At 37.1% G+C, this 22,085-nt stretch overlaps 1 protein-coding gene and 1 long non-coding RNA gene across 2 annotated transcripts; one reads left to right on the top strand and one right to left on the bottom strand.

Annotated features, from left to right (window-relative positions):
- Positions 1 to 272: 272 nt before the first annotated feature.
- Positions 273 to 2,475, bottom strand: LOC111098350. Its single transcript, XR_005368003.1, has 2 exons — positions 1,723 to 2,475; positions 273 to 480 (listed from the first exon to the last, which is right to left on the bottom strand). It is a non-coding gene; the product is annotated as an uncharacterized LOC111098350 (long non-coding RNA).
- A 138-nt stretch (positions 2,476 to 2,613) lies between these two features.
- Positions 2,614 to 21,826, top strand: AKIRIN2 (akirin 2). Its single transcript, XM_038554699.1, has 5 exons — positions 2,614 to 2,952; positions 17,628 to 17,771; positions 19,467 to 19,616; positions 20,768 to 20,839; positions 21,071 to 21,826. Exons 1-5 carry the CDS (start codon positions 2,718 to 2,720, stop codon positions 21,079 to 21,081), a joined length of 612 nt encoding a protein of 203 aa, XP_038410627.1. The 5' UTR covers positions 2,614 to 2,717; the 3' UTR covers positions 21,082 to 21,826.
- Positions 21,827 to 22,085: the final 259 nt, after the last annotated feature.

Below are 22,085 nucleotides of genomic sequence, written 5' to 3'. Positions count from 1 at the left end.
CCTTAGTCATTGGTAGTAGAGGAGGCTGCCCTAACCCTGCCACTGTTTAATAATAACAGAGAGCCCTTTGCAGATATGCTGCGAAGCACAGATTGCATGTGCAGCCATTAGGCCTGCATTGTCAAGTTTGCCAGATATCCTCTAACCACCTGTACATAAAACTCATTTACCAGGCAGCACAGGGTAACACAAATGATAACCACACCCACACCCATCGCCTGATGAATTAGTTTTCCTAGGGCTGTCATAACAAAGTACCATAGACGGACAGCTTAAACAGCAGAAATGTATTTATCTCAGTTCAGGAGGCTAGAAATCTGAGAGCAAGGTATCTGCAGCGTTGGTTCCTTCTGTGGACTCTGGGAATCTGTTCCATGCTTCTCTCCTAACTTCTGGTAATTTGCTGGCCATTTTGCCTTTTCTTGGTTTATAGATGCATCTTCATGTTTTCATGCTTGTCTGTTTCCAAATTTCCCCTTTCTATTAAGGTACCAGTTATAATAGATTAGGGGCCCACCCTGCTCCAGTATGGCCTCATCTTAACTAGTTATATTTGAAATAACCTTCTTCTCAAATATGGACATCTCACACTGGGAAATACTGAGGTTAGAACATAGGACTTAAAAAAAAAAAAAAGAACATAGGAATTTTGAAAAAACACAATTTAATTCCTAACAGTCCCTTCTCCAAGTAAGTTGTATAGCTTAAGGTAGAGTCTTAATTTCAGAAAATATTTATCAGGAATATAAATGCTTTGTTATTTGCTTCCCACAGCTTAATCTATCTTTTCCTACTCATTTACATAAAATATGTGTATTCTGTTAATTTCATATCATAGGTTTTATGTTTCATGGTGTTTAGCATTCAGCAAAAATTTACCTATTGGGTGTCAGAGTTAAGCCATTGTTTCATTAAATGCTGATGATTTTCAAAAAAATATTTCCCAAACAACATATTTTAAAATAAAATTAGTGCAGTTTAGTCATTGACACAATGTGATCAGAACTGCTGATCTTTAAGGTGTTGAACAATTCAATAAAACAGGAATATATTAAACTAGTCACAAATGAGGAATTATCGACAAAATGGTTGAAATGTCTTTCAGTTACTAAATTGACAATGGGAATACATAAGTACTATACTGAAACTAGTATAGTGATATCCAAGATCATTAGAGAATATGGCATTCACATGATCATTTGAGAATATGGCAATAACTAGTTTTTGTATTGGACTGGGGATAGCTTCCATAGGCAAAAGACTGGTGACAATTTTTTACATTATTACTACCGTATTTGATTGTTATTTTAGGTACCTGAGTAGCAGTACAAAATTTCCTCTTTGCTTATAAAATGGGTTCATTATCTACTCCTTTAGACATTTCATTATGATTTTTTAATTTTTAGAGTTCAAAAGATATACTATACTACAATATTCAACAGATAATACAATTTCTGGTATCACTCGCTTTTATCCAAAGCAAAATAATTTGGCTTTGTACTCTTTCAAATTTATTCGTTTACAGGGTAAACCTGGTTTTGCAGAATTTAATAAATGGATGCAAGCAGCTACCTGGGAAGGGCAAAGCATCCAGTTCACTCGAGGATCCTGTAATCTGATACTAATAATGTTGCTCTCCCTTTCAGTCCTAAGTATGTTCCATAATCTCAGTATTTCCTAGCCTCTCATTGGGACAGGTTTTGTTTTTGGCACTCTTATTACCGAAATTAATCTGTCTTGAACTGTTGGGTTGGCTAAGTTTTCTATTTCCCATTTGTTAAATCACTGTGGGAATGGTATCAGGACAACTATGTCCTGAATTTTCAAGGTCTTTTAAGCCTATTTTCTGCATCAGTTGGCTTTCCTCTCTTCCAGTCTCTCCCAGGCTTTTCTCTTTTCCCCTTTTGCTTAGCTCCTTTTACACTCAAGCCGTGTAGGGGATTTAAATTCCAACCCGGAACTCGGAATGCCGCGCCTTGAATGACGGGAATCGTAGTTTTCGTGACTCCTCCCTAATCGCTTTTCACGCCGATTCCCTTCCACAGTGAAAAACGACAACTCCCAGAATGCGCCTGCGGGGTAGCCACCCCTGTGCGCACGCGCCCTGAGGCCGCAGAATTTGAATCGGCGGCGTTGTTATTGACGCCATATTGGGGCCGGCGGCGGGTGGAATAGTCGTACAGAGGAGGGGGAAGCGGCTGGACGTGTTCGATTGAGCTCCTGCCGCCGCCTCCACCTCGCAATCCCTCCACATCGACCGCCGCTCTCAAGCTGCTGACCTTACTCGGGCTTACTCGTGGCCGCGTTCCAGCCTCATACCTGACGGGGCTGGTTTCGACTTCCGAAGGGAGCCGGTCTCAGCGCAGGAGCGCCTCAGGCGCGGCGCAAAGCTCGAACGGACGGCGGGGGCGGCCGGAGCCTCTCCCGGGGGAGCTGTGCCTGAGGAGGCGGAAGAGCCCCCCTGACGCGGCTGTCGTGAGCGGCCGCCACCGCCCCTCCCGCTCTCGCCTGGGCCGGCCCGGCCACTGCCCCTGCCGCGGCGGCAGCGGCGGCGGCGGCTCTCGCGTCCTCGCCGGCGCTGCACCACCCCGCCTTCCTGCTCTTGAGCCCGTCGGTTAGGCTCTCCTCGGGTCCCCGCTCCCCCCCCGCTTCCCTCACCCTCCCCTCCCGTCACCTCTCCCCGACCCCACCCGAGTCCGGCCTCGGCTGCCCCGGCCATGGCGTGCGGCGCCACTCTGAAAAGGACTCTGGATTTCGACCCGCTGCTGAGCCCAGCGTCCCCGAAGCGGAGGCGATGTGCGCCATTGTCGGCGCCCACCTCGGCTGCTGCCTCTCCGTCGGCGGCGGCCGCCGCCACCGCCGCCTCCTTCTCGGCCGCCGCCGCCTCGCCGCAGAAGTATCTCCGAATGGAGCCGTCCCCCTTTGGCGACGTCTCCTCCCGCCTCACCACAGGTGGGACTCGGCCCCGCGGCCGCCGGGGTGGGCTGGAGAACGGGGGTCCCGGGACGCGGAACCCGGCCCCAGGGATGGGCTTGCCGGGTTGGCCGTCCTCCTTCGCAGAAGTAGCAGTGGAGCGGCCGCATTTCTTCAGTTGGGTCCTCTGGCCCCGGCGACACAATAGAAGTGGCCTGGTGTCAAAGGGGTGGGGGAGTCGGGAGGTGGGGAGGGCAGGGGCTGTGCCTTGCCGGGTATTGTGGGGAAGAGGAAGATCCTTTTCTTTGGGCTGAATGACTGGAATGGAGTGTTTCCGTAGTCTGGAGAGCCCCAGCGGAAATGATCAGAGAGGGTGATATTATTCATAAATTTAGGCGAGAGAAGAGTAACGTTTCGCCCGAATCTCGATATCTGTCTCCTCGAATCGATTGGTCGCAGCCCTTAACTGTGGGACTGGGTGGTTTGAGGCGAGGCAGCAGCCCCTCCTCCAGTTCAGACATGGCTGATTTTAGTACAGAGGGGGTGGGGGGTGGGGATGGATGTCACTGGGGCGAGATCTAGGCCTGTCATTAATCACCCACAAGAACGCCACTTTGGCTGAGTCAAGACCTGTTTCCCTAGCAGGGTCAACAACAAAGAAAATGCTCTTCCCGAGTACTGTAATATGATCGTACTATGCGTCTAGACCCTGAGAAACTTGAACTTTTAATGAAAAGCGAATTGTACTGAAAATTGGGCCTGAGTAGTTGCTTCTGGTTGGAGGTGCTTTATTTCTCAACAGGGTACGGTGGGGTGGCGGGGGGTGGGGGGGTGGAGAACAGCCTAGGCCTTGAGAGTAATAAAGAAATCAACCCAAGACTCTAAGGCACTTAAGACTGTCTTTGCTTTTCATCTTGAAACATTTCCTGAAAGTGACTATGGGGAAATGCCTTTTGGCTGCTTTGTACTGCATGTGTGTGTGCCCAGTTTTTTCTGTACTTTGAAAATCCTTGTGTGCCCCTGGCACAGTCCTAGGATAGGCTTTTTGTGGACTGGTAGTGTAAATCTCTTTGTGAGTATAGTATGCAAAGGTTTCATATTTGAGCCTTTAGTGATATCATTTGCAGACAAAGCCTTTTCATAGTTTAAGTGTTTTATTATCAGCTTTTAAAAAACCCGTGGGCAGTATATACCTCTATATTTGGTAACTTCCATTTGGAATTGTTTCGTTCAAGTCAGGTTTTTAAATATCCTTCCCCAGATTTTTAGGGACACCCTCAATGCCTAGGCTACCATTTCTGCTATTAAATATTTGACTAACTTAAGGATACACTATTTTAGAGTTTTAAAGAGTTTTCAGAAGAATTCTCAGTTTTATTTAGTAACTCTGCCTAAACTGCCTTGTATGTAAAGGCATTGGTTGATTGACTGTTAGGCTTTGCATTAAAAGACAATCAGTGTTATGAGCTGGTGATTAAATTATTTTTAGATTTTTGTCTTTTTAGTCAAATGATACTGAAAATTGAAATGATACCTAGGAATCCGTACTTAACAAATAAGGCCACTTAAAAATAGCCCTGGCTAACTAGCTATAAATTTCAGGGGAGCCGGTGAATTAATACAGTGTTAGGTTTGGGAGTTTAGTGTTAGGTTTGGGATATACTTTAGTATATCTCAATGCTGCAGTAGTCTTGAGCATATATGATTAACCAGCCAGGAGCTATATTTGTCTTCACTTTAAAGGGAATTTATTCAGGATTGTGATCTTTTACAAATCTGTCATTTCATTGATGCATTTGTAGCATTGGTTAATGCTGTTGGCTCCACATTGTCTCAAATTTCAATTGAGTGGATGATAATTTAGTAAATGACTGGAGTAATTGAAATTGTTTAAATAAGCCTGATGTTTCAAATTCATGTTTTCCAAAATATTGCTGTCATCTTCGGGGTGTTTTTAACATCTATTCTGGAAGTTTGATCATATCCTGAACTCTTAAAATCACAGCCTAATTGATCATTTTGAGCCTGCTAAAAGATTTAATTTTTTCAACCGACTTGAGTATTAACAGAAAAAGTTGACTTGAGGAAAGCAGTTGAGATTGTAAAGTTTTGAATTGCTAAAATTTACTTTTTTTTTTACTGTAATTTTGAATGATATTCTACATGAAGTTTAATTTGGCTTTTGTTTTTAGATGGCCAGCTTGGGTAGGCTCCTGTGTGGTTTTTGTAATGATGTCATAATGGGAGCTGCAGTGTTGTGCAGGTATAAAAGACCTTTTCAGTTATCATGTCCCCAATCTTGGAAATAATTTTTCCAAGCACTTAATTTTTAGATTTTTGTTTTAACAGTGGTGATTCTCAAACTTTGCAAGAGTAAATATCTGTATATCTGTGGCTGAAATAAATAGCTAGGGTTGGAAATGGAAAGTGATTTACCAAGTTGAGATTGACTAGGACTCTGCAGAAACTTTGTTTTCCTTTCATTTCTGTCCGTTCAAGTGTAATTTAAAAATTTAGAGCTAGAGTACTGAAATTATTTTTTTTTCCAGAACATGCATATAATTTATTGTTTTATCATTGTTCTTTTCTGGAAACTTAGTGTGTTTTGACGTGTAGTTGAAATGATGTTCTGGCTTTACTAGTTTGAGGAACTTGGGATTTCAACCCTAGTTTATTTTAGTCATCCCAGGAAGGTGATTCGAAAGTTTGACTTGATGACTGTTATTTAAATTATTTAAATCTGTATTTTTCAAACTGTTGCAACTTAATGCCAGGGAAAAGGAAAGGGCTGGTTAAAAAAAAAAAAAAGTTTTATTGGAACCAGCCAGGGTCATTCTCTTCCCCCCCCCCCCCCCCAAAGTATGGCTCATTGCAGGCTACAACTGCAGAGCTAGTATTTGTTATAGAGACTGTATTTTCCCAAAGCTCAAGTATTTACTGTCTGATCCTTTACAGAAAAAGTGTGTCCACTCCTGCCTTTCTAGGATGTCAGCAGTAAGGTTTATAATACCTGGGATGTGAAAAGGGAAAAGTGAATGAGGGTGGGGTGGGGGTAGACTGATTGGGAAAAATGAATACCTCTAGTAGCTGCATCAGTACTCACCCTGGTAAGTTAGTTGAAAAGATTCTGTGCATTCTGTATACTTCTCTGTTGGCTTTTGAAACATCTCACAATATTATCTCTTAGCCAAAGATTGTCATAACATTCCCAAGAACCAAATTATTTTAATAAAACTGAAATATCATCTAACATTACAAGAGACTGTCGGTCAAATCAAACACATTGTTTTTCATAATTGTACTGAATAAGTGGTTTGGTAAGGAGATCCTTCTGTGGATGTCAACTACTTGGGAATTTGCTAGGCACTTAAACACATTGTTTAGGTCTTGTTACCACTGCTCTGGTCTGCTTTAGGAATTGAGTTGGATGAAGAGTTAAATTCCTTTGTAAGAACTTATTGTATTTGCTGGAAACTTGCCATTAAAAATGGAAATTGCAGCTTGTGAATGGGGAAGGGTTTACAGGAACTTAGATTGTTCAGTAGACATTGATGCATGCCTGCAAACGGAGACACCAGCTGGCTTAAATGAAGTATAAACGGTTCTAGGCAAACAAATGAGATGTCTGTTGGAGGAGGCAGCATTTCACTTCAGATGTCATTTATATTGAGCCAGAAGTGTTTTTAATATTTTGTGGTTATTTAGACAGCTGTTAAATTGCTTCTAGTTTCTCAGTGGATTTGGCAAATAGGCTGTTTTTAATGGTCTTTGTACTTCAAATTTTAAACCTGATATTTTACTTAACCCTGTGTATGTAACTGCAGTTATTTCATATTCCTATGGCTTATGCATTTAAGAATTGTGTGAGTTTGTGGCTTTTAAAAGCAGACGCACAGTTGTATTCATTACTGAGCTATTTTGTTTTGAAAGAAGAAAAGCCTAACTTGAGCACAGAAACACATAAGGTAAACATGGCTAGGTCAGAGCAGTTAGCCCTTTAGTTATAGATGCTACTAGTTACCATGGTTGCCACAGAAATAATCTGAGTTGTAAAGGAGAATAATATATTTCTTTAGTTCTTGAATGGCTTTATAGGGAAAAAAAAATACACTGTGTTAAGTACCCAGGAGATCTTTTACTAAGTATTTGATGAACCCAGGAAGACACTATGGTAGAAAAACACTTCTGTCTTGAAAGGCTGTGAATAAGAGATTCAGTGGAATGAATTGCCCAGTTTTGCGTATTTTTTCTATTTGAAAACAAACTCTTGATTTCTCCCTCCACTTAAAGGATGCAGAATGATAACATGGCTTAAGTTTGGACCTCTTGGATAGGTGGTTCATCAAACTAGGTAATAGTGCTGGAGTGTTGGTTTTTTTGAGTACCTATAACCAGCAAGTTATGGTCCCTGCAGTCTTTGCGTTATCACTGTACTAATATTGTTGACTCACAGTTGTTCTCTGTACATATGTGAAACCACAGTGAATTTCTTGCCTTTGAAAAGACTACTTTGAAATGGTGTTAATACTTGTTCAAGCCTATGTGAACCAGTCTGGCTGGCATCTGCAGATGGTAAAGAGGTCTTCAACAAGTGAATATAGTTCAAGAGATTCATCTTTAATCTTATTGCTCAGTTTACCAATGTTTGTCAGCTTTCTAAACATCTAGGAAATGTAATCTATCACTAATAACTCAGTCTTGGAGGAAAGATTCTTTACAGGAATTGCCCCTTGGATTTTGAGAGGTTACAGTGGGTTATATGGGACTTGTATAGTTTGAAAGTATCCCAAAGGTATTCTTATCTGCCATAACTTCCCTCTTAATGTCTTATTATAAGGTTTTAAGATACTTCTCAAATTTATTGAAATAATAAATATAGCAATTAGTTTTAAGACTGATGAATACTTTTTCTGAGGCACTTGAAGTACACTCCATATACTGCCCCTCATTTTTCTAGACAATGATGATAAACATAGATTACATGCATTATAATGTTTGAGATAGTCCCAGTAGTAAGAATTTTACCATTTTAGGAGATCTGCACATTTGAAGAAATACATTTTTTAAGTTTTTAGATGATTTTTAGGAGAAAATATTTTGTAATATGAAGTTCTAGTCTCTTATTTCTAAAAGAATTGAATGATTTAGGTTATAGCAAGTTTCTAATGTGATGAGAAGATATTGAAGCTATATTGAGCAGGGAGGGAATCCTTGCAGGTAAATTAAAATTGTATGTTACATTGTCAGCTTTGGTGTTTATTTTGGGCCTTTTGATTAGACTTTTGAAGTATGCCAGATTGTTTAATCTTCTTTGTGGGGATAGGCTTTTATTTTGGTTGGTAGTGGTTTTTTAACCTTCCAGTAAAAGAAAAACAGAATATGCTTGTAGTTTGTCTTGGGGGGGGGGGGGGTGTATGGAGGAGGTTATAACTTACTTTCCTCCTCCCTTTAAGAAATTGTAAGTCATTAGTTTATGTTAAATGTCATAGCATGAACTAGTGCTTTGCAACATTTTGATTATAGTATAATAATTACTATAATCAAAATGTGATATACGTTTCTGGGATTTGACTTAATTTTTAGTTTCTGGGTCTATTCATGTACCTGGTTTTTCCCAACATTATTAAAAATTTAAATATTTACTTTAATTCAAGCTTTATGAACCTCATTTGAGTTCCAGATACTGTGCTGGTTAAGCAAAGAGTCTGTCAAGGGACTGATAGAGCCACCACTGTGGATACTTCATTAGCTAGGTAAACTTGAATAAAAATAACTATAATCTTTATGCTATCTCAGTATTACTTGTTTTAATTCCTTGTAGGCATTTATCTATGTATGCATTCTATCCACTTTTGGTAGCATAGGTTTTGAAATTGTTTTACTAATTAAATCACACTGTTACTACTTTTGAAACATTAAAGTGATTTTTTTTTTCTTAAGATGATAGTTGAAGCTTGTTCATTGTTTCTGAAATTGTCTTTATTTTATGATGTATATTCTGACTTTGGTTTAGTATCCATTTTCATTTCCATTACTGTTAATTCTTAGAAAACTACCTCCAAAAATCAAACTAAAGTTTGGAGGGGGGACCTGGAAGAGTTGATTTTGTTTCTTAAAAAAAAAAAAAAAAAAAGGTATTGGACTGATCTAGCAATTGAAAAATAGAATGTAGAGTGGAGGAGTGCCTACCTGGGTGGCACAGTTGATTAACAGTTTGACTTGGTTTTGGCTCAGGTTGTGATCTCAGGGTCATGAGATTGAGCCCCAGGGTCTCTGTTCAGCAAGCAGTCTGCTTGAGAGATCTTCCTCTCCCCGCCCTTATCCCCCGAAAATAAATCTTTTTAAAAAAAAGAATATAGAGTGGAATTTGAAAAATTGCAGAAAGCCAATTTTTCAAACATTACTGTTCCTAAACTTTTCCATTTGTCACAGAGAATTGCCTTGTTCCTGTTACTAAAGTATAATTCTCTGATAGAAAAACTTTTCTAAGTGGTATAATTGGTTAAAAGTACAAGAAGTTTTAGGTTGATGAGACCGAACAGGAGAACCTGATGCTCACTGCAATCAGCCTTGGCCTAAGGTGAAAAAGGGTATGTTATCAGAGGCTGGCACTATTGTAATTAGTCCCATATGTGTGGCAGTGCTGACTTAGCAATTTAGAATAATTCTTCCTTTTAAAACATCAGTAAAACATTTCTGGTTAGATATAGATGCATGTCCTAAGAAGAGGCAGTTTAGAGATGGGGAAGTATCCCTTATATAAATACTTGAGTGTAACATGAAGATTTTGAAAATAATTATTCTTGCCAGTGATCACAGTTTTAGGACTGGATAGATGAGACTCCTGCACTGCTTTGGTTAGTTACTGTTTTCTTAACAGTTTGAAGTTTCAGAGAATTGAAATATCAGTAATTAGTAGTCATCTCTCTATCTCTGACATCCTGGTTTTTAAAAAATTAGCTTTCCTCCTTGTTATTTATTGTAACTTTAAGTACTTGTGGAATGAATACTGGCTAGGTATTGTAGTATTATAATACTGGGGAGGGCAGTAGATGTTGAGCCTAAGCCCTGACGTCATGACGACTCTACCTTGTTCCAGCTTTGTTGTGACCTTTCAGAAGACATTGAACCAAAGTCACATTCTCTTCATCTGTAAAATAATGCACTTGATGTAATATCTGCCTTTAAGGGTGGTTGTGAGGATTAAGAGCATTTCTCGTCCCAAAGTGTTGGAGATAATCACAATGGGGCAACCTCAAATGGAACATTTTATACTGTCCAGCAATCCTGCCATTCCAGTGAATAACCTTGCTTCTACTTCACAAATAGAAGCCATCAAATGGCAGCTTCGTTTTTCCCAGTACCTACACTACCAATTTTTGTGCTAATCCTGTTCTCCTTTTAATATTACTGAAGAAGTTTAAACGAAATAATTAAAGCACTTCACACAGAGAAGGATTCTCTTTCTCTGAAAGAATCTTCTCCTCTTGATTAAAGGAGGAGAATCTTGCAACTGAATCTTTGCTTTTGGCTTTAAGTATTGTTAAGATTATACTTAATCCATTATAATATAAGAAATAAAACATCCTCATTTTCCTTCAGCAGTCATCCAGATTCTTCGACTTCAAAAACAAATTGAGAGCGCTTTCAAATAGCTCTTGTCAAGTCACCAATGATTTCCATGGTTTATAATCAATCCTCATCTTGTTTGACCTTTCTTAGAGCATTTTATACTATTCTTCCATTCCTTTTTGAAATAACTTTTTGAACTCTTCCACTTTTGGTTGCTTTCTGTTTTCATTTGGTCATTAAAGTTTGGAGTTCTTGGTTCTAATTCATCTGCACTTTTGTTTAGCTTAATAGCTCCGTAAGCAATCACATGCATGCTCCTGACTAGTTTTCACTTACAGATGAAGCTCTAATTTATATATTTAGTTCAGATCATTCCTTTCAGATCTGGTCATGGGGAATTTGGACCTTTTATTTTTATTGTTAGATCTTCCCAGAAGCCATTCCTTCCCCCAGAAGTCAGGATTAAAAGTGAACTGTGTTGACTTTTAAATATTCACAGCTAATTTACAAATATATGGGATAAACAGATGTCTGTGGACTTCCTCATTGCCTTCTGGTATGAAAGGTAGTCTTAATTGCTTTTTTAAAGCAGATGTAATAGAAAAGTAAATGCATTTGTTCACTGTCAATCACATAACATGAATTTCATATTTTAAGGAAGATGTTTTAGGAAAAATGAATCAATATATGTAAATGTCATGTAATGAGTCTAAGTTTAATTTGGTTTACAATCAAATTTAAATTGATTTACAGAATATTTTCCTGCAAGAGAGGGGCATGTCTAATTTTGAACTACAACAGACATGTAGGTTAGGGTGACATATTTTTGTACTTGAAGTAGTCTGCTTTCCTTCTCCCCTCCATTTCCCAGAATGTCCAATAATAAATAAACCAACCACTTTTCTTTTTAATTGCCACAGTAGATGAGTTATTATTTTAAGGAGGAGACAAAAACATAAATGCCCACAATTCAGGCAAGTAATATAAATGAGTGAAGTAAACTACATGGAATTAGTGAATTTTATTTTAACCTTGCTACTCCTCTGCAGCAAGAAACACATATATACTGTCATCTGGAAACACAGTATATAAGTGCAGAATCCCAGACTGCATCTCTCGGAATCTACATTTTAACAAAATCCCCAGGTGATATCTGTATATGCATTAAAGTTGTAGAATAACTTAAGGATTTCTACATGAAAGATAGCAGCCGCTTTTTAGCGGCTGCTGAATTTGGCCACGTATTCCAGTTTTCTTCTCTTAACAGTACCCCAGAAATCTGACTTTTAGTTAAAATCATGAACTTTTTAAATGTTGGCCATAAATTAACATTTCTTTTTAAAAAGAAGCTATTCAGGCCAGAGATGTCTTTGGGCTGTTTACGTTGTGTATCATCAGTTTGCAACATCTGGTTTCCATGTAAGCTATAGCTTAATGTGTGTGTGTGTTTGTGTGTTATGTGTTTTAGGTGCTTTAATAAGTACTTGTAGATGGGTTTGTTCTTTAGCTTGATTGTGTTGCCCCAGGGTCGACCTCAAGGAGTCTGCTCTCTTTCCTTCTGGACCTTACTTTCTTTTCATGGCCATGGTTAACTGGAATAGAAGCTGGACTTCTTGCCATGGCATTAAATGTTTCCTGTGGCATGTATATTTTGGGTTTTGGATTTGGGATGGTTCAGTTTACTCTTTCCCTTCCCCGTTTACAGCTTTTTTGGTTTTCCTAGATAAGCTATTTGAGAAGATGTTTAACAGATAATAAAGAACTAAAAAACAAAAGCAACAAAGTTAACATTCCTTTAGAAACTGATGTCATAAAATAGAGATATGAAACTTACTGGATATTAGGGAGGAATCTCCTGCTGATTGAGCATTTTTGGACTCCTTGCAGTAGTGACTCCGATTGTGCAGTTAATTTGTAAAATTTATACTTAGACCTGCAGGTTTTAGCAAATTGAGTCCTTTATTTCAAATAAGTAATCATTGGCTATTATAGTACCAGTGAAATAATAGAACTTGACTTGTAGTGATTATGATTTTTCTTTCTGTTGTTGGAGATAATTGATAAATGAATGTGTCTTTATAGCAAAATATTATATGTTGTAAACTTAGAATCTAAGCCAGTTGCTTTTGAAGGTAATAAATAATTACTGAAGGTAATAAATAATTACTGAAGGTAATACCTTAATGTTTATATAATTTTGTGCAGCAATATTATGCTTATTAGGATTTACCTTAATCCAGATAGATGTTAAAATTCTACATGTAGGGGATGTTCAGGTGGCTCAGTCAGTTAAGCATCTACCTTTGGCTCAGGTCATGATCCCAGGATCCTGGGATCGAGCTGTGCATCTTGGCTGCCTGCTCAGCCAGGAGCCTACTTCTCCCTTTTCCTCTACCCATCTCCCTGCTTGTGTATGTGCTCTCACTCAAATAAGTTAAGTAAATTAAATAATAAATAAAATCTTTAAGAAAAAAAACACTTCTAGATATGATTTGATAATCTTGTGTTAAAATTTGGTTCCAGGTCCCTTTGATGTAGTAGCAATTTTAAAGTGAATTAAAAATGGCATCAACTCATTCTTTTTAGTTAGATAGCTCTTGGCTGAGTAAGAACATTGTCCTTAAGATTCCTTCAAAGAGAACATAAGAGCTGTTTTAGTTTCTAGACATATCCTGGGAAAATACTTTATTTACAAAGATGGGCTTCCATAGTGTGACTCAGTTGTGTATGTTGACATGACAATGTCTAGTATGTAGTTCAGAGATCTAGATTTGGTTTGTTATTTTATTTGGTACAGTTCGGCAGTTCCTTATTTTTAGGTCTTAATGCCAATTGCAGGTTTTCTGTACTTAATTGTGTACAAGTTTTTTCATTTGTGTTCTACCTAGAACTTAGAAAATTTATTTATTTATTTTTAATCCCATTGTTTGAGTTGGTTAGATGAACTTTATTTTTTCAAAGATACTTCATAGAGAAATGAAGGTGATACAAAAATGTTTTATATACCTAAACTTAAACTTTTTTTAATTTAAACTGTTAATGAGACTTGTTATGTTTGATTTACTAATTACGTCAGTGGGAAAACAGCAAGTTTATGCAGGTCTAAAGCAAAAGTTTAGTTTCACGTCACATTTTTAGACATCTTATGGACTGTATCTAGAAGGACATTTGTAGTTGCATCTAATTCCATATTCCTCTCTGCTCTCAGTTTCACCTTCTCGCTATTTCTCTTACAATGTCGACTTATTTCTTAATCCCATCAACTGCTTTCTTCTGTATTGACCTTATTGTGCACAGGCTTTCTTAAGTAATCAGTGGCAACTAAAATGAATAAAACAGTTTGGGAGTAGGCTTAATACTGCCACAAGCCAGACTTTTTCTTTTCACATTTACCTGGATTTTTTGCTCAGTTTATGGGTTTTAAAAAATACTCTTGAGGAATAAATGCTGGCTCATTGATAATCTCTCATTTGTTAAGGAGAAGAATTTTATTGGCAATCTTAATGGCATTTACTAGATTTGGGAATGAAAATGCCATTAGTCACAGAATTTTCTCAGACTTTCATGTAGACCTAGTGAGGTGGAAGAAATCTTAGTATTTTATGGTAAAAGGAGGATATAGTTTTTAGGATTCTGACAAGGGATATAACCACCATTTGTGGTGTAGTTTGATATGAAGATAACTGTATATTTTGCTCTAAGTGATTTGCTACAAATTCGTCCTGTGCACATAAGCCAAATATGAAGGCAGCATTATTAAAACTGGCATGTGCAACTGATATGTAAGTGAAGCTTCATTTGACTTGACTTTTTCTTTAATGGACCATAGATTGTGTTGGCAACACACTATTACGTATTATATGTACTTGGAATAAAATGTCACTTGGCAGTTTGATGAAAGATGGCTAGATTTAAGTAGTTTAAGACTAGGTAGACATAAGAACTTTATTGATGAATGGAAGACCTCTATCCAGCTGATATAAGAAGCAACTTCAGTCAGCCAGGTATCTAGGTTGAATTTACAATGTGAGTTGTGGAAAATTGAATCTGGGGAAATTTCTTGAGTTAATACCTTTAAAACTGTATACCTCTCCAAATTGAGATAAATGAGTTTGAGACCCGAAGTTAGCTGAGATCTTGGTCAAGTTAAGTTGGATTATTCACTGAATAACACTGTTGTTTACATGTTACCAGTATTAGAGCATTTATGCACATGACGAGGCTTGGATGACATAGTTGCATCATATTAGATGAAAAAGCATTGAGGCAAAGCATTCAAAACTATTCAGCTCTTTGGGTGGTTCAGTCAGTTGAGGACCCTACTCTTGATCTTGGCTCAGGTCATGATCTCAGGGTCCTGGGATAGAGCCCCACTGCATGGGGCTCCTCAGCAGGGAGTCTGCTTGAGGATTCTCTCCCTCTTCCCACCCTCACATGCGTGTTCACATGAGTTCTTTGTCTAAAATAAATACATCTTTTAAAAACTCTTCAGCTCTTTAGTTGATAGTATCAAGTTGGCAAAGGTGTAGTGCACCTGGAACTCTCACATATATATTGCTGGTGGGGATGTAAAATGGTACAATTACTGTGGAAATGGTTTGTCAGTTTCTTACCATGTTCTTACCACATAATCAGGCCATCCAGTTCCTCTTCTAGGTATTTATTCAAGAGAAATGAAATTCATCCACCTGTAGACTTGTTCATGGTAGCCTTATTTATAATAGCACCAAGTTGGAAGCAATTCAAATGTCCATTAAAAGGAGATTGGATAAGGGGTGTGTGCATGTGTGTATGTTTATATATAGACATGATGGAGTACTAATTAATAAAAAGAAAGGACTTACTGATACATGAAACATCATGTATGAATTTCAAGCATTTTACTGAATCATACACAAATCTATACTTTTTATGATTCCATTTATATGATACATTTTCAAAAAGGCAAAAATGTTTCAAATAGTGAAAGCAGATGAATATTATGGTAATGAAGGTGAGGGGTGAATAGGAGCATAGGAGAACTTTTTGAGGTGATAAAGTTCTTTATTATGATAGTGGTGGTTTCAAGACCTGTATGCATGCATTTGTGAAAACCTTTCAAGTTGTACAATTAAATTGGTGAATTTATTTTGTAAATTATATTTAAAGATTCCTTAGCTTGTTATAGCATCTCTTAAGTATTAGATTACCATCTAATACAAAGCTAAATTTTAAAAGGTTTTACTACATTAATCTTAGGCTAGATCTTGTTTGACCCCTCTGTGAATCTTAGGAAACCCAATTTTTTTTTTTTTTTTTTTTTTTTTTTTTTTTTTTTTTTTTTTTTTAGGGAACCCATTTCTATCAAGGTACTTAACTAAAACTGTTCGTTCAGGAGACAGCCATTTTATTTCACACTTGGTATCTTCATTTTTATTTTAATTTTTTTTATTGAAGTTTGATTTGCCAACATATAGTATAACATCTAGTGCTCATCCCATGGTACCTTCATTTTTATTTTATTTTATTTTTTTAAGATTTTATTTATTTATTCATGAGATACAGAGAGAGGCAGAGACATAGGCAGAGGGAGAAGCAGGCTCCATGCAGGGAGCCTGATGGGGGAATCAATCCTGGGACTCCAGGATCAAACCCTCTGCCAAAGGCAGGCACTAAACCGCCAAGCCACCCAGGGATCCTGGTACCTTCATTTTTAAATCACAGACTATTTCAAATAAATGGAAAAGACTGAAAATGACCATTTTTAATATAAACAAATGTTAAGATTCTGAAAAATGTTACAGATAAAGTACTCCTTATTCAGTCTTCCAGTGTGTAATTCTGTAGTGCTTAAGCCGCAGATTCTTGTATATGTAACAGGTTTGTTCACCCACAAAATTTACACAAATAGAGCTTCTTCATGGAATGTATCTTTTTGCAACTTTTTCTCAGTTAAAATAATGAAATTGGCAGGAACTAAAATGTGTAAGGGGACTGACTGTCCCCTCAGGGTCTTCTTCAAAAGCCCTAAAAGTTCTTACTGGGGAAATAATACAGTTTGAGAAAAGAAATGGGAGAATTAAGTATATACCTAAAAAAACAAAACAAAACAAAACCCCACCAGTATTAAATTTTTTAAATTTAATTTTAAATTAAATTTAAAAAATTTTCATCTTACACAAATCTTTAGCCTTCAAGTAAGCTTTCAGTTCATTTTAAAATTAACACACCATTGTAGAATTAAGGTGGTGATAATTGCCACCTTAATTTTTGTTTAAATTTGTTTTGGGTTGGGATTAATAAATTTAGGATGTAGTTTCACATGGATAATCTAGGAGCTATGGTGGTTGTAGGAAAGTCTGTTTCGAGGGTAGTGGAAACCTCAAGGGAGGGATTTTCTAAAGAGGCTAAATAGTAACTCTATATTGAGTTATTAATCTTTCCAGAATGAACCATACTGGCCAAAGGATACACGCTTGATAGGATTTTATCTGTTTAGATGGTTGTGGTTGAAGGTAATGGCACTGTGGTACAGTGGTTCTTACTGAGTACCTGTTATGTACCACTTTATGTGGGTTTTTACACCCAAGATTCAGAACAACACTTTTTGTTGTTAATGCTGTAATACTTCTGTTGGACTGATGGCCACGACCATTTAATGTATAGTAATTTTTTAGTTCCCCATCAGCTTTGTCATTTTGTTTGACCTGCTGTCAATTCTCACTGGTTTGTGCTTATATATATACTTATAGTGCTCCCCACTTCTAATTATTTATGGTCTTTTCAAAGACTGTTTAATAGTTCTGTGTGTGATGAATAAGTAGCCTTTGAATTTGGGATTTTTAAGACTCTGAGTTAAACTAAATTGAATTAGAAGTTCACAAGACTCCCTTTACTTTGAATGAAAAACTTAAATTTGTCTTTTGCTAATTAGTGCTCAGAAAGAATGGTGTTGTAGGATATAGCTCAAATCCTGGTGGTGTGTATATGCTGTTTCTGAATGAGTGCCCCCATTAATGCTGAAACAAATTCCTCAAGAATATCAGTTGTCTGGATATTATTTGAAGAAAATATTTTCAGTAGATTGATTGTACTAATTGTTGGAAACAGCCTTTTTTTTTTTAAGCTTCATAGTTTTTATCTTCCCAATTTTTTCCTTCTAGAACAAATTCTGTACAACATAAAACAAGAGTATAAACGCATGCAGAAGAGAAGACATTTAGAAACTAGTTTCCAACAGACAGATCCATGTTGTACTTCTGAGGCACAACCACATGCATTTCTCCTCAGTGGACCAGCTTCACCAGGTAATAATAAACTTAGTAAGTGAAAGGAAATGTTACTTAGTATGGGAAAAGGTAATCTTAAATTGCCTTTAATCATTCAAGTTTCTGTTTCTCCCCCTTGGTTTAAAAATGTTTATACAAATAATTCATGATCTTGTAGAATATGGTACAAAGTAAGTATTTGCTACCTGGATTCCCACTACTCAGAGACAACCACCTGGATATAATACCCCTAAGTGGACTTCCCCATAAGGGTTACGATTTGTAGCCTTCATTAAGACAAAAATATTAACTTTCTCTGTTAAGTGTAGATGCACCTTACCATGGTTGACTATTATGCCCTTTTATGAACTTCTCATAATTATTTAACCACTAATGAAGATAATCAGACTGAATTTCCGGTAATAAAAGTATTTACAAAAGTGTCCTCGTTCATGCACCCTCATACATTTGTCCTGTTAGGATAGATTCTTAAAGGTTTGCAAACTGGCTCTTAGTTTAGTAAAATTCTCAGCAAAATAGTTTTTCTTGTGACCAAAGTTGCCTGCCCCCTTTCATTTCCTCCTCCCAGCAGGGATAAGAAAACCTATCAGAATAAAAAACCATTCAGGGGCTGTTGGCTGGCTCTGTAGGTAGAGCATTCACCTCTTGATCTCAGGGTTTTGAGTTCGAGCCCTGCATTGGGGGGTAGAGTTTACTTTAAAAAAAAAAAATTCAAAGGCTATAAAATAGTCATGAAATTAGATTAGGATACATAAAATTGTTCAAAACTAAATTCTGCAGTATTCCTGCCAGCTTGGGGGGTGGGGAGATAGGTGTGTACATGAGTGAAACATTGTTAGGGGGAGGTGAGGGTAGAGATTAGATTTATATCAGCAGGAAACTAAGTTCATCATCATTCAGTCAATTTATTTAGATCAATTAACTGGCAGCCTCAACTAACAAAGCTAGGAAGATAGCCTTCATAGTTACAAAGTTGTTATACTTTATCTTGTGATAGACACAGCTCTAACAAGCATATTAATTAAGTGGTCCCAGCCATGCATGTTACAAAAAAGTGAAAAGAGGATTGGGGGTCCAGGGACAGATACACAGAGCAGGACAATTGATAGAAAATCTATGTATTTGAGTGTGTATAAAAGACTTGCAGCAGTGTTAAAATAGATACATCATGTCATAATCCTGAGTTTTCAAAAGATTAATTTCAGATGTTCTTTTCAATAAATAATGATGTAAGTTCGTTAAGTAGTACTTTAAGAGGAATGCATTCTGAAGAAATCTTTTATATCAAGTATCACTATCTGATGATGCTAAGTGGCTGTTCCATTAATAATCTTAAGCACTCTGAACCATAAAATTTAACGTTGAATATTAGGATTATATTCACAGTATTTATTTTTACCTAGCTGTTACTCCTTAACTAAAAAACATAAGCTTTATTAAGTTTTGTTTGTATCTTGTACTTTTCTCCGATTACCTTCAGACTTTTTACTTTATAATTTGATTATATACATCTTGCTGTGTTTTTCTAGAGTTGTAAATAGCTGATAGTATTAAACCTGTTTTAAGACTCCTTGGGAAATACTGTGCTAAAAACTTACAGAAAATGCTTTCATATGAACACTGAAAAGATCCAAATGAAACCTCTGCATTTAGAAGATCCTTTTTATGATGGCTCTAAATCGTGCTTTTTTTTTGGGTTCATGTTATACATAGGGACTTCATCTGCAACATCCTCACCATTAAAAAAAGAACAGCCCTTATTTACTCTACGACAGGTTGGGATGATCTGTGAACGTTTGTTGAAAGAACGTGAAGAGAAAGTTCGAGAAGAGTATGAAGAAATATTGAACACAAAACTTGCAGGTATGATACTATTTTAGAATCTCCTAGAAGCTCACTGTTAAGAAATGCATTATTTCCCACATGTCCTTAATGTCGGTTAAATTATCCTATCTATCCACTGGTTACAGTATGTTTTCTAAGAACTGGAGAATTTCAGTTCGAGAAAGGAATTTAACTTTCCTGTTGCTCATGGCCCTCCTTAGTGACCTCAAGAAATAGTATTACTTAACCTTATAGATCAGGAACAGTATTAATGTGAACTAGATTTTTCTTTCGGTATTCCTGTGCCGAACACTTGACTTGGCTATTCACCTCAATTTGCTTTTGGATTTTTAGACTACATCTTTCATGAGAACTTTCCCATCAGTCTAGACACATTTATTGTGTATGGTCAGTTAATGAGGACGTTTTTCTCCCTGATTTTTAAGCCAGATTCTACTGGGTATTGATAGTGTAAGCTTTTTTATTCTAAAGTCTTAAATGAAGGGGCTAACATAGGCAAGAGAATTTGCTTAGTTATGTAACATCTTTTTCTTTTCTTTTTTTTTTTTTTTATTTTTTTTTGTAACATCTTTTTCCGTGACAGTTGATTAGGCTACATGTGGATGCTTTTGGACATATTTGTTAAACTTTTGTTTTTCTGTTTCCTTTCATTGAAGTACTTACTGCCACTCGGGGATCTCTGGGTGGCTCAGCGGTTTAGCGCCTGCTTTTGGCCCAGGGCGTGATCCTAGAGTCCTGGGATGGAGTCCCACGTCGGGCTCCCTGCAATGGAGCCTATTTCTCCTTCTGCCTGTGTCTCTGCCTCTCTCTCTCTCTCTCTCCATGTGTCTTTCATGAATAAATAAAATCTTCAAAAAAAAAAAAAATACTGCCACTCATAGATCACTTACAGTAAACTTTCAGAGTAGAAAGATAGCCTTTTTAATAAGTTAAGAAATAAGCTCCTACCCTATACATGAGGTTGATTTGGACATTAGTAGGTTTCCTGACCAAGCTCTGTTCTTTGATTTGATAAAACTAATTACTGTTACAGAGGTTATGGGTCTGATTCAAAGGGCCAATTTAGAATTGTTTCACTATACATATTAGATTTTTTTCAGAGTTTATCTGGCTCTAATATATTAGTACATTTTGCAAATTTTATAATTGATATGTACCTTTATTTATAGAACAATATGATGCATTTGTGAAGTTTACGCATGATCAAATAATGCGACGATACGGAGAACAGCCTGCTAGTTGTAAGTATCTCCATCTTTTTTGGAGAAGACAATTACTGTAATTATCTATATGCTCAAGAGAATTTAACAAAATCATGGAGAAAAAGGTTAGAGGAGGTAGGCAGCAAAACTTTACTAAAGTTTTACTTTCAGTTACTTAAATATGTAGGGCAGCATTGGGGTTGAAGGTCTGGTATGTCTTTGAATTTTGACCTGGACTTTGCACTAATTTTCCTTTTCCTCCCCCTTTAGATGTTTCATGAATCACGTTTTCTGCATTTGTGGGCTGCCTTGTTCCTTGTTGAGTTGTTGCAAGAGGTCCTAATTATGACATGCAGCAATGCCAATACCCCCCTGTGAATACAGGTTATTTCAAGCTTTCGTCAGTGGCAACCACTCTTAGGCAGCAACTGGTTTTGGAAATTACCCTGATGTCAGTACCATCTGGATGTGGACCTTTGCTACCTGTATTAATGCCAGTGGCCTCATTTGCTGTATCATTACAATTTGGCTTCTTATATTAATATGTTTGAAAAGGATTAAAGCTGGTATTCTAAGAACATGCCCTTCACTGGTTGTGTAAATAAAACTGTAGAATGACACTTCAGATGAAGTTAGTGTGATTTTAATTGTGCACTACAACCAAGCTGTAACCAGGTATTAATAATTTAGAATGTAATCCCAGGACATTATTAAGCAAATAGTCTACAGTGCTTCCTGTGAAATCGTGAAAGAGGGAGGGCATTTCTGTATTCCAGGACTTCTTGGGGTTTCAGAAAGGATTTACAGGATTTTTTTCCCTTAAATTTTTTTTTTGGGTAGTTTTTATTTATTTTATCAGTCTTTTTAACAATTGTTTATTGCTGCATTTTTCCCCCCAGTGTGTTGTCGTTTTATTGGCCTTATATATAGTACTGGAATATAGCTGGAAGAATAAAACATTTACTTCTAATCTGCTTTAATGTACAGATGGGTAGTATCTGAATAAAGCCAGTGTTTTAAATGTAAGCATTTTCCAGGAATCAATGAAGTTGATTTTCCAGTAAGATCTAAAAATCTTTTCATATACCAAATAATGTAAGATGTGAGTGCTATTTTCAAAACTGAGTTCTGATTCCAAATTGTTTATAACTGACCACATGATAGAATGTTACATAATAGATGTTTTAACAGCTGTAAATTTTTTACCTCCATGGTATCAGTAGAATCCAAGTTTTTTTTTTAAAGATGATAGATGAAAGCATGATTCAGCACCTTTAATTCCCTT

This window comes from Canis lupus, chromosome 12, assembly GCF_011100685.1.
Source record: "Canis lupus familiaris isolate Mischka breed German Shepherd chromosome 12, alternate assembly UU_Cfam_GSD_1.0, whole genome shotgun sequence".
NCBI classification, from domain to species: Eukaryota; Metazoa; Chordata; class Mammalia; order Carnivora; family Canidae; genus Canis; species Canis lupus.
Note: the sequence above shows the minus strand (reverse complement) of the source record. Positions and strands in the feature narration are given on the sequence as shown.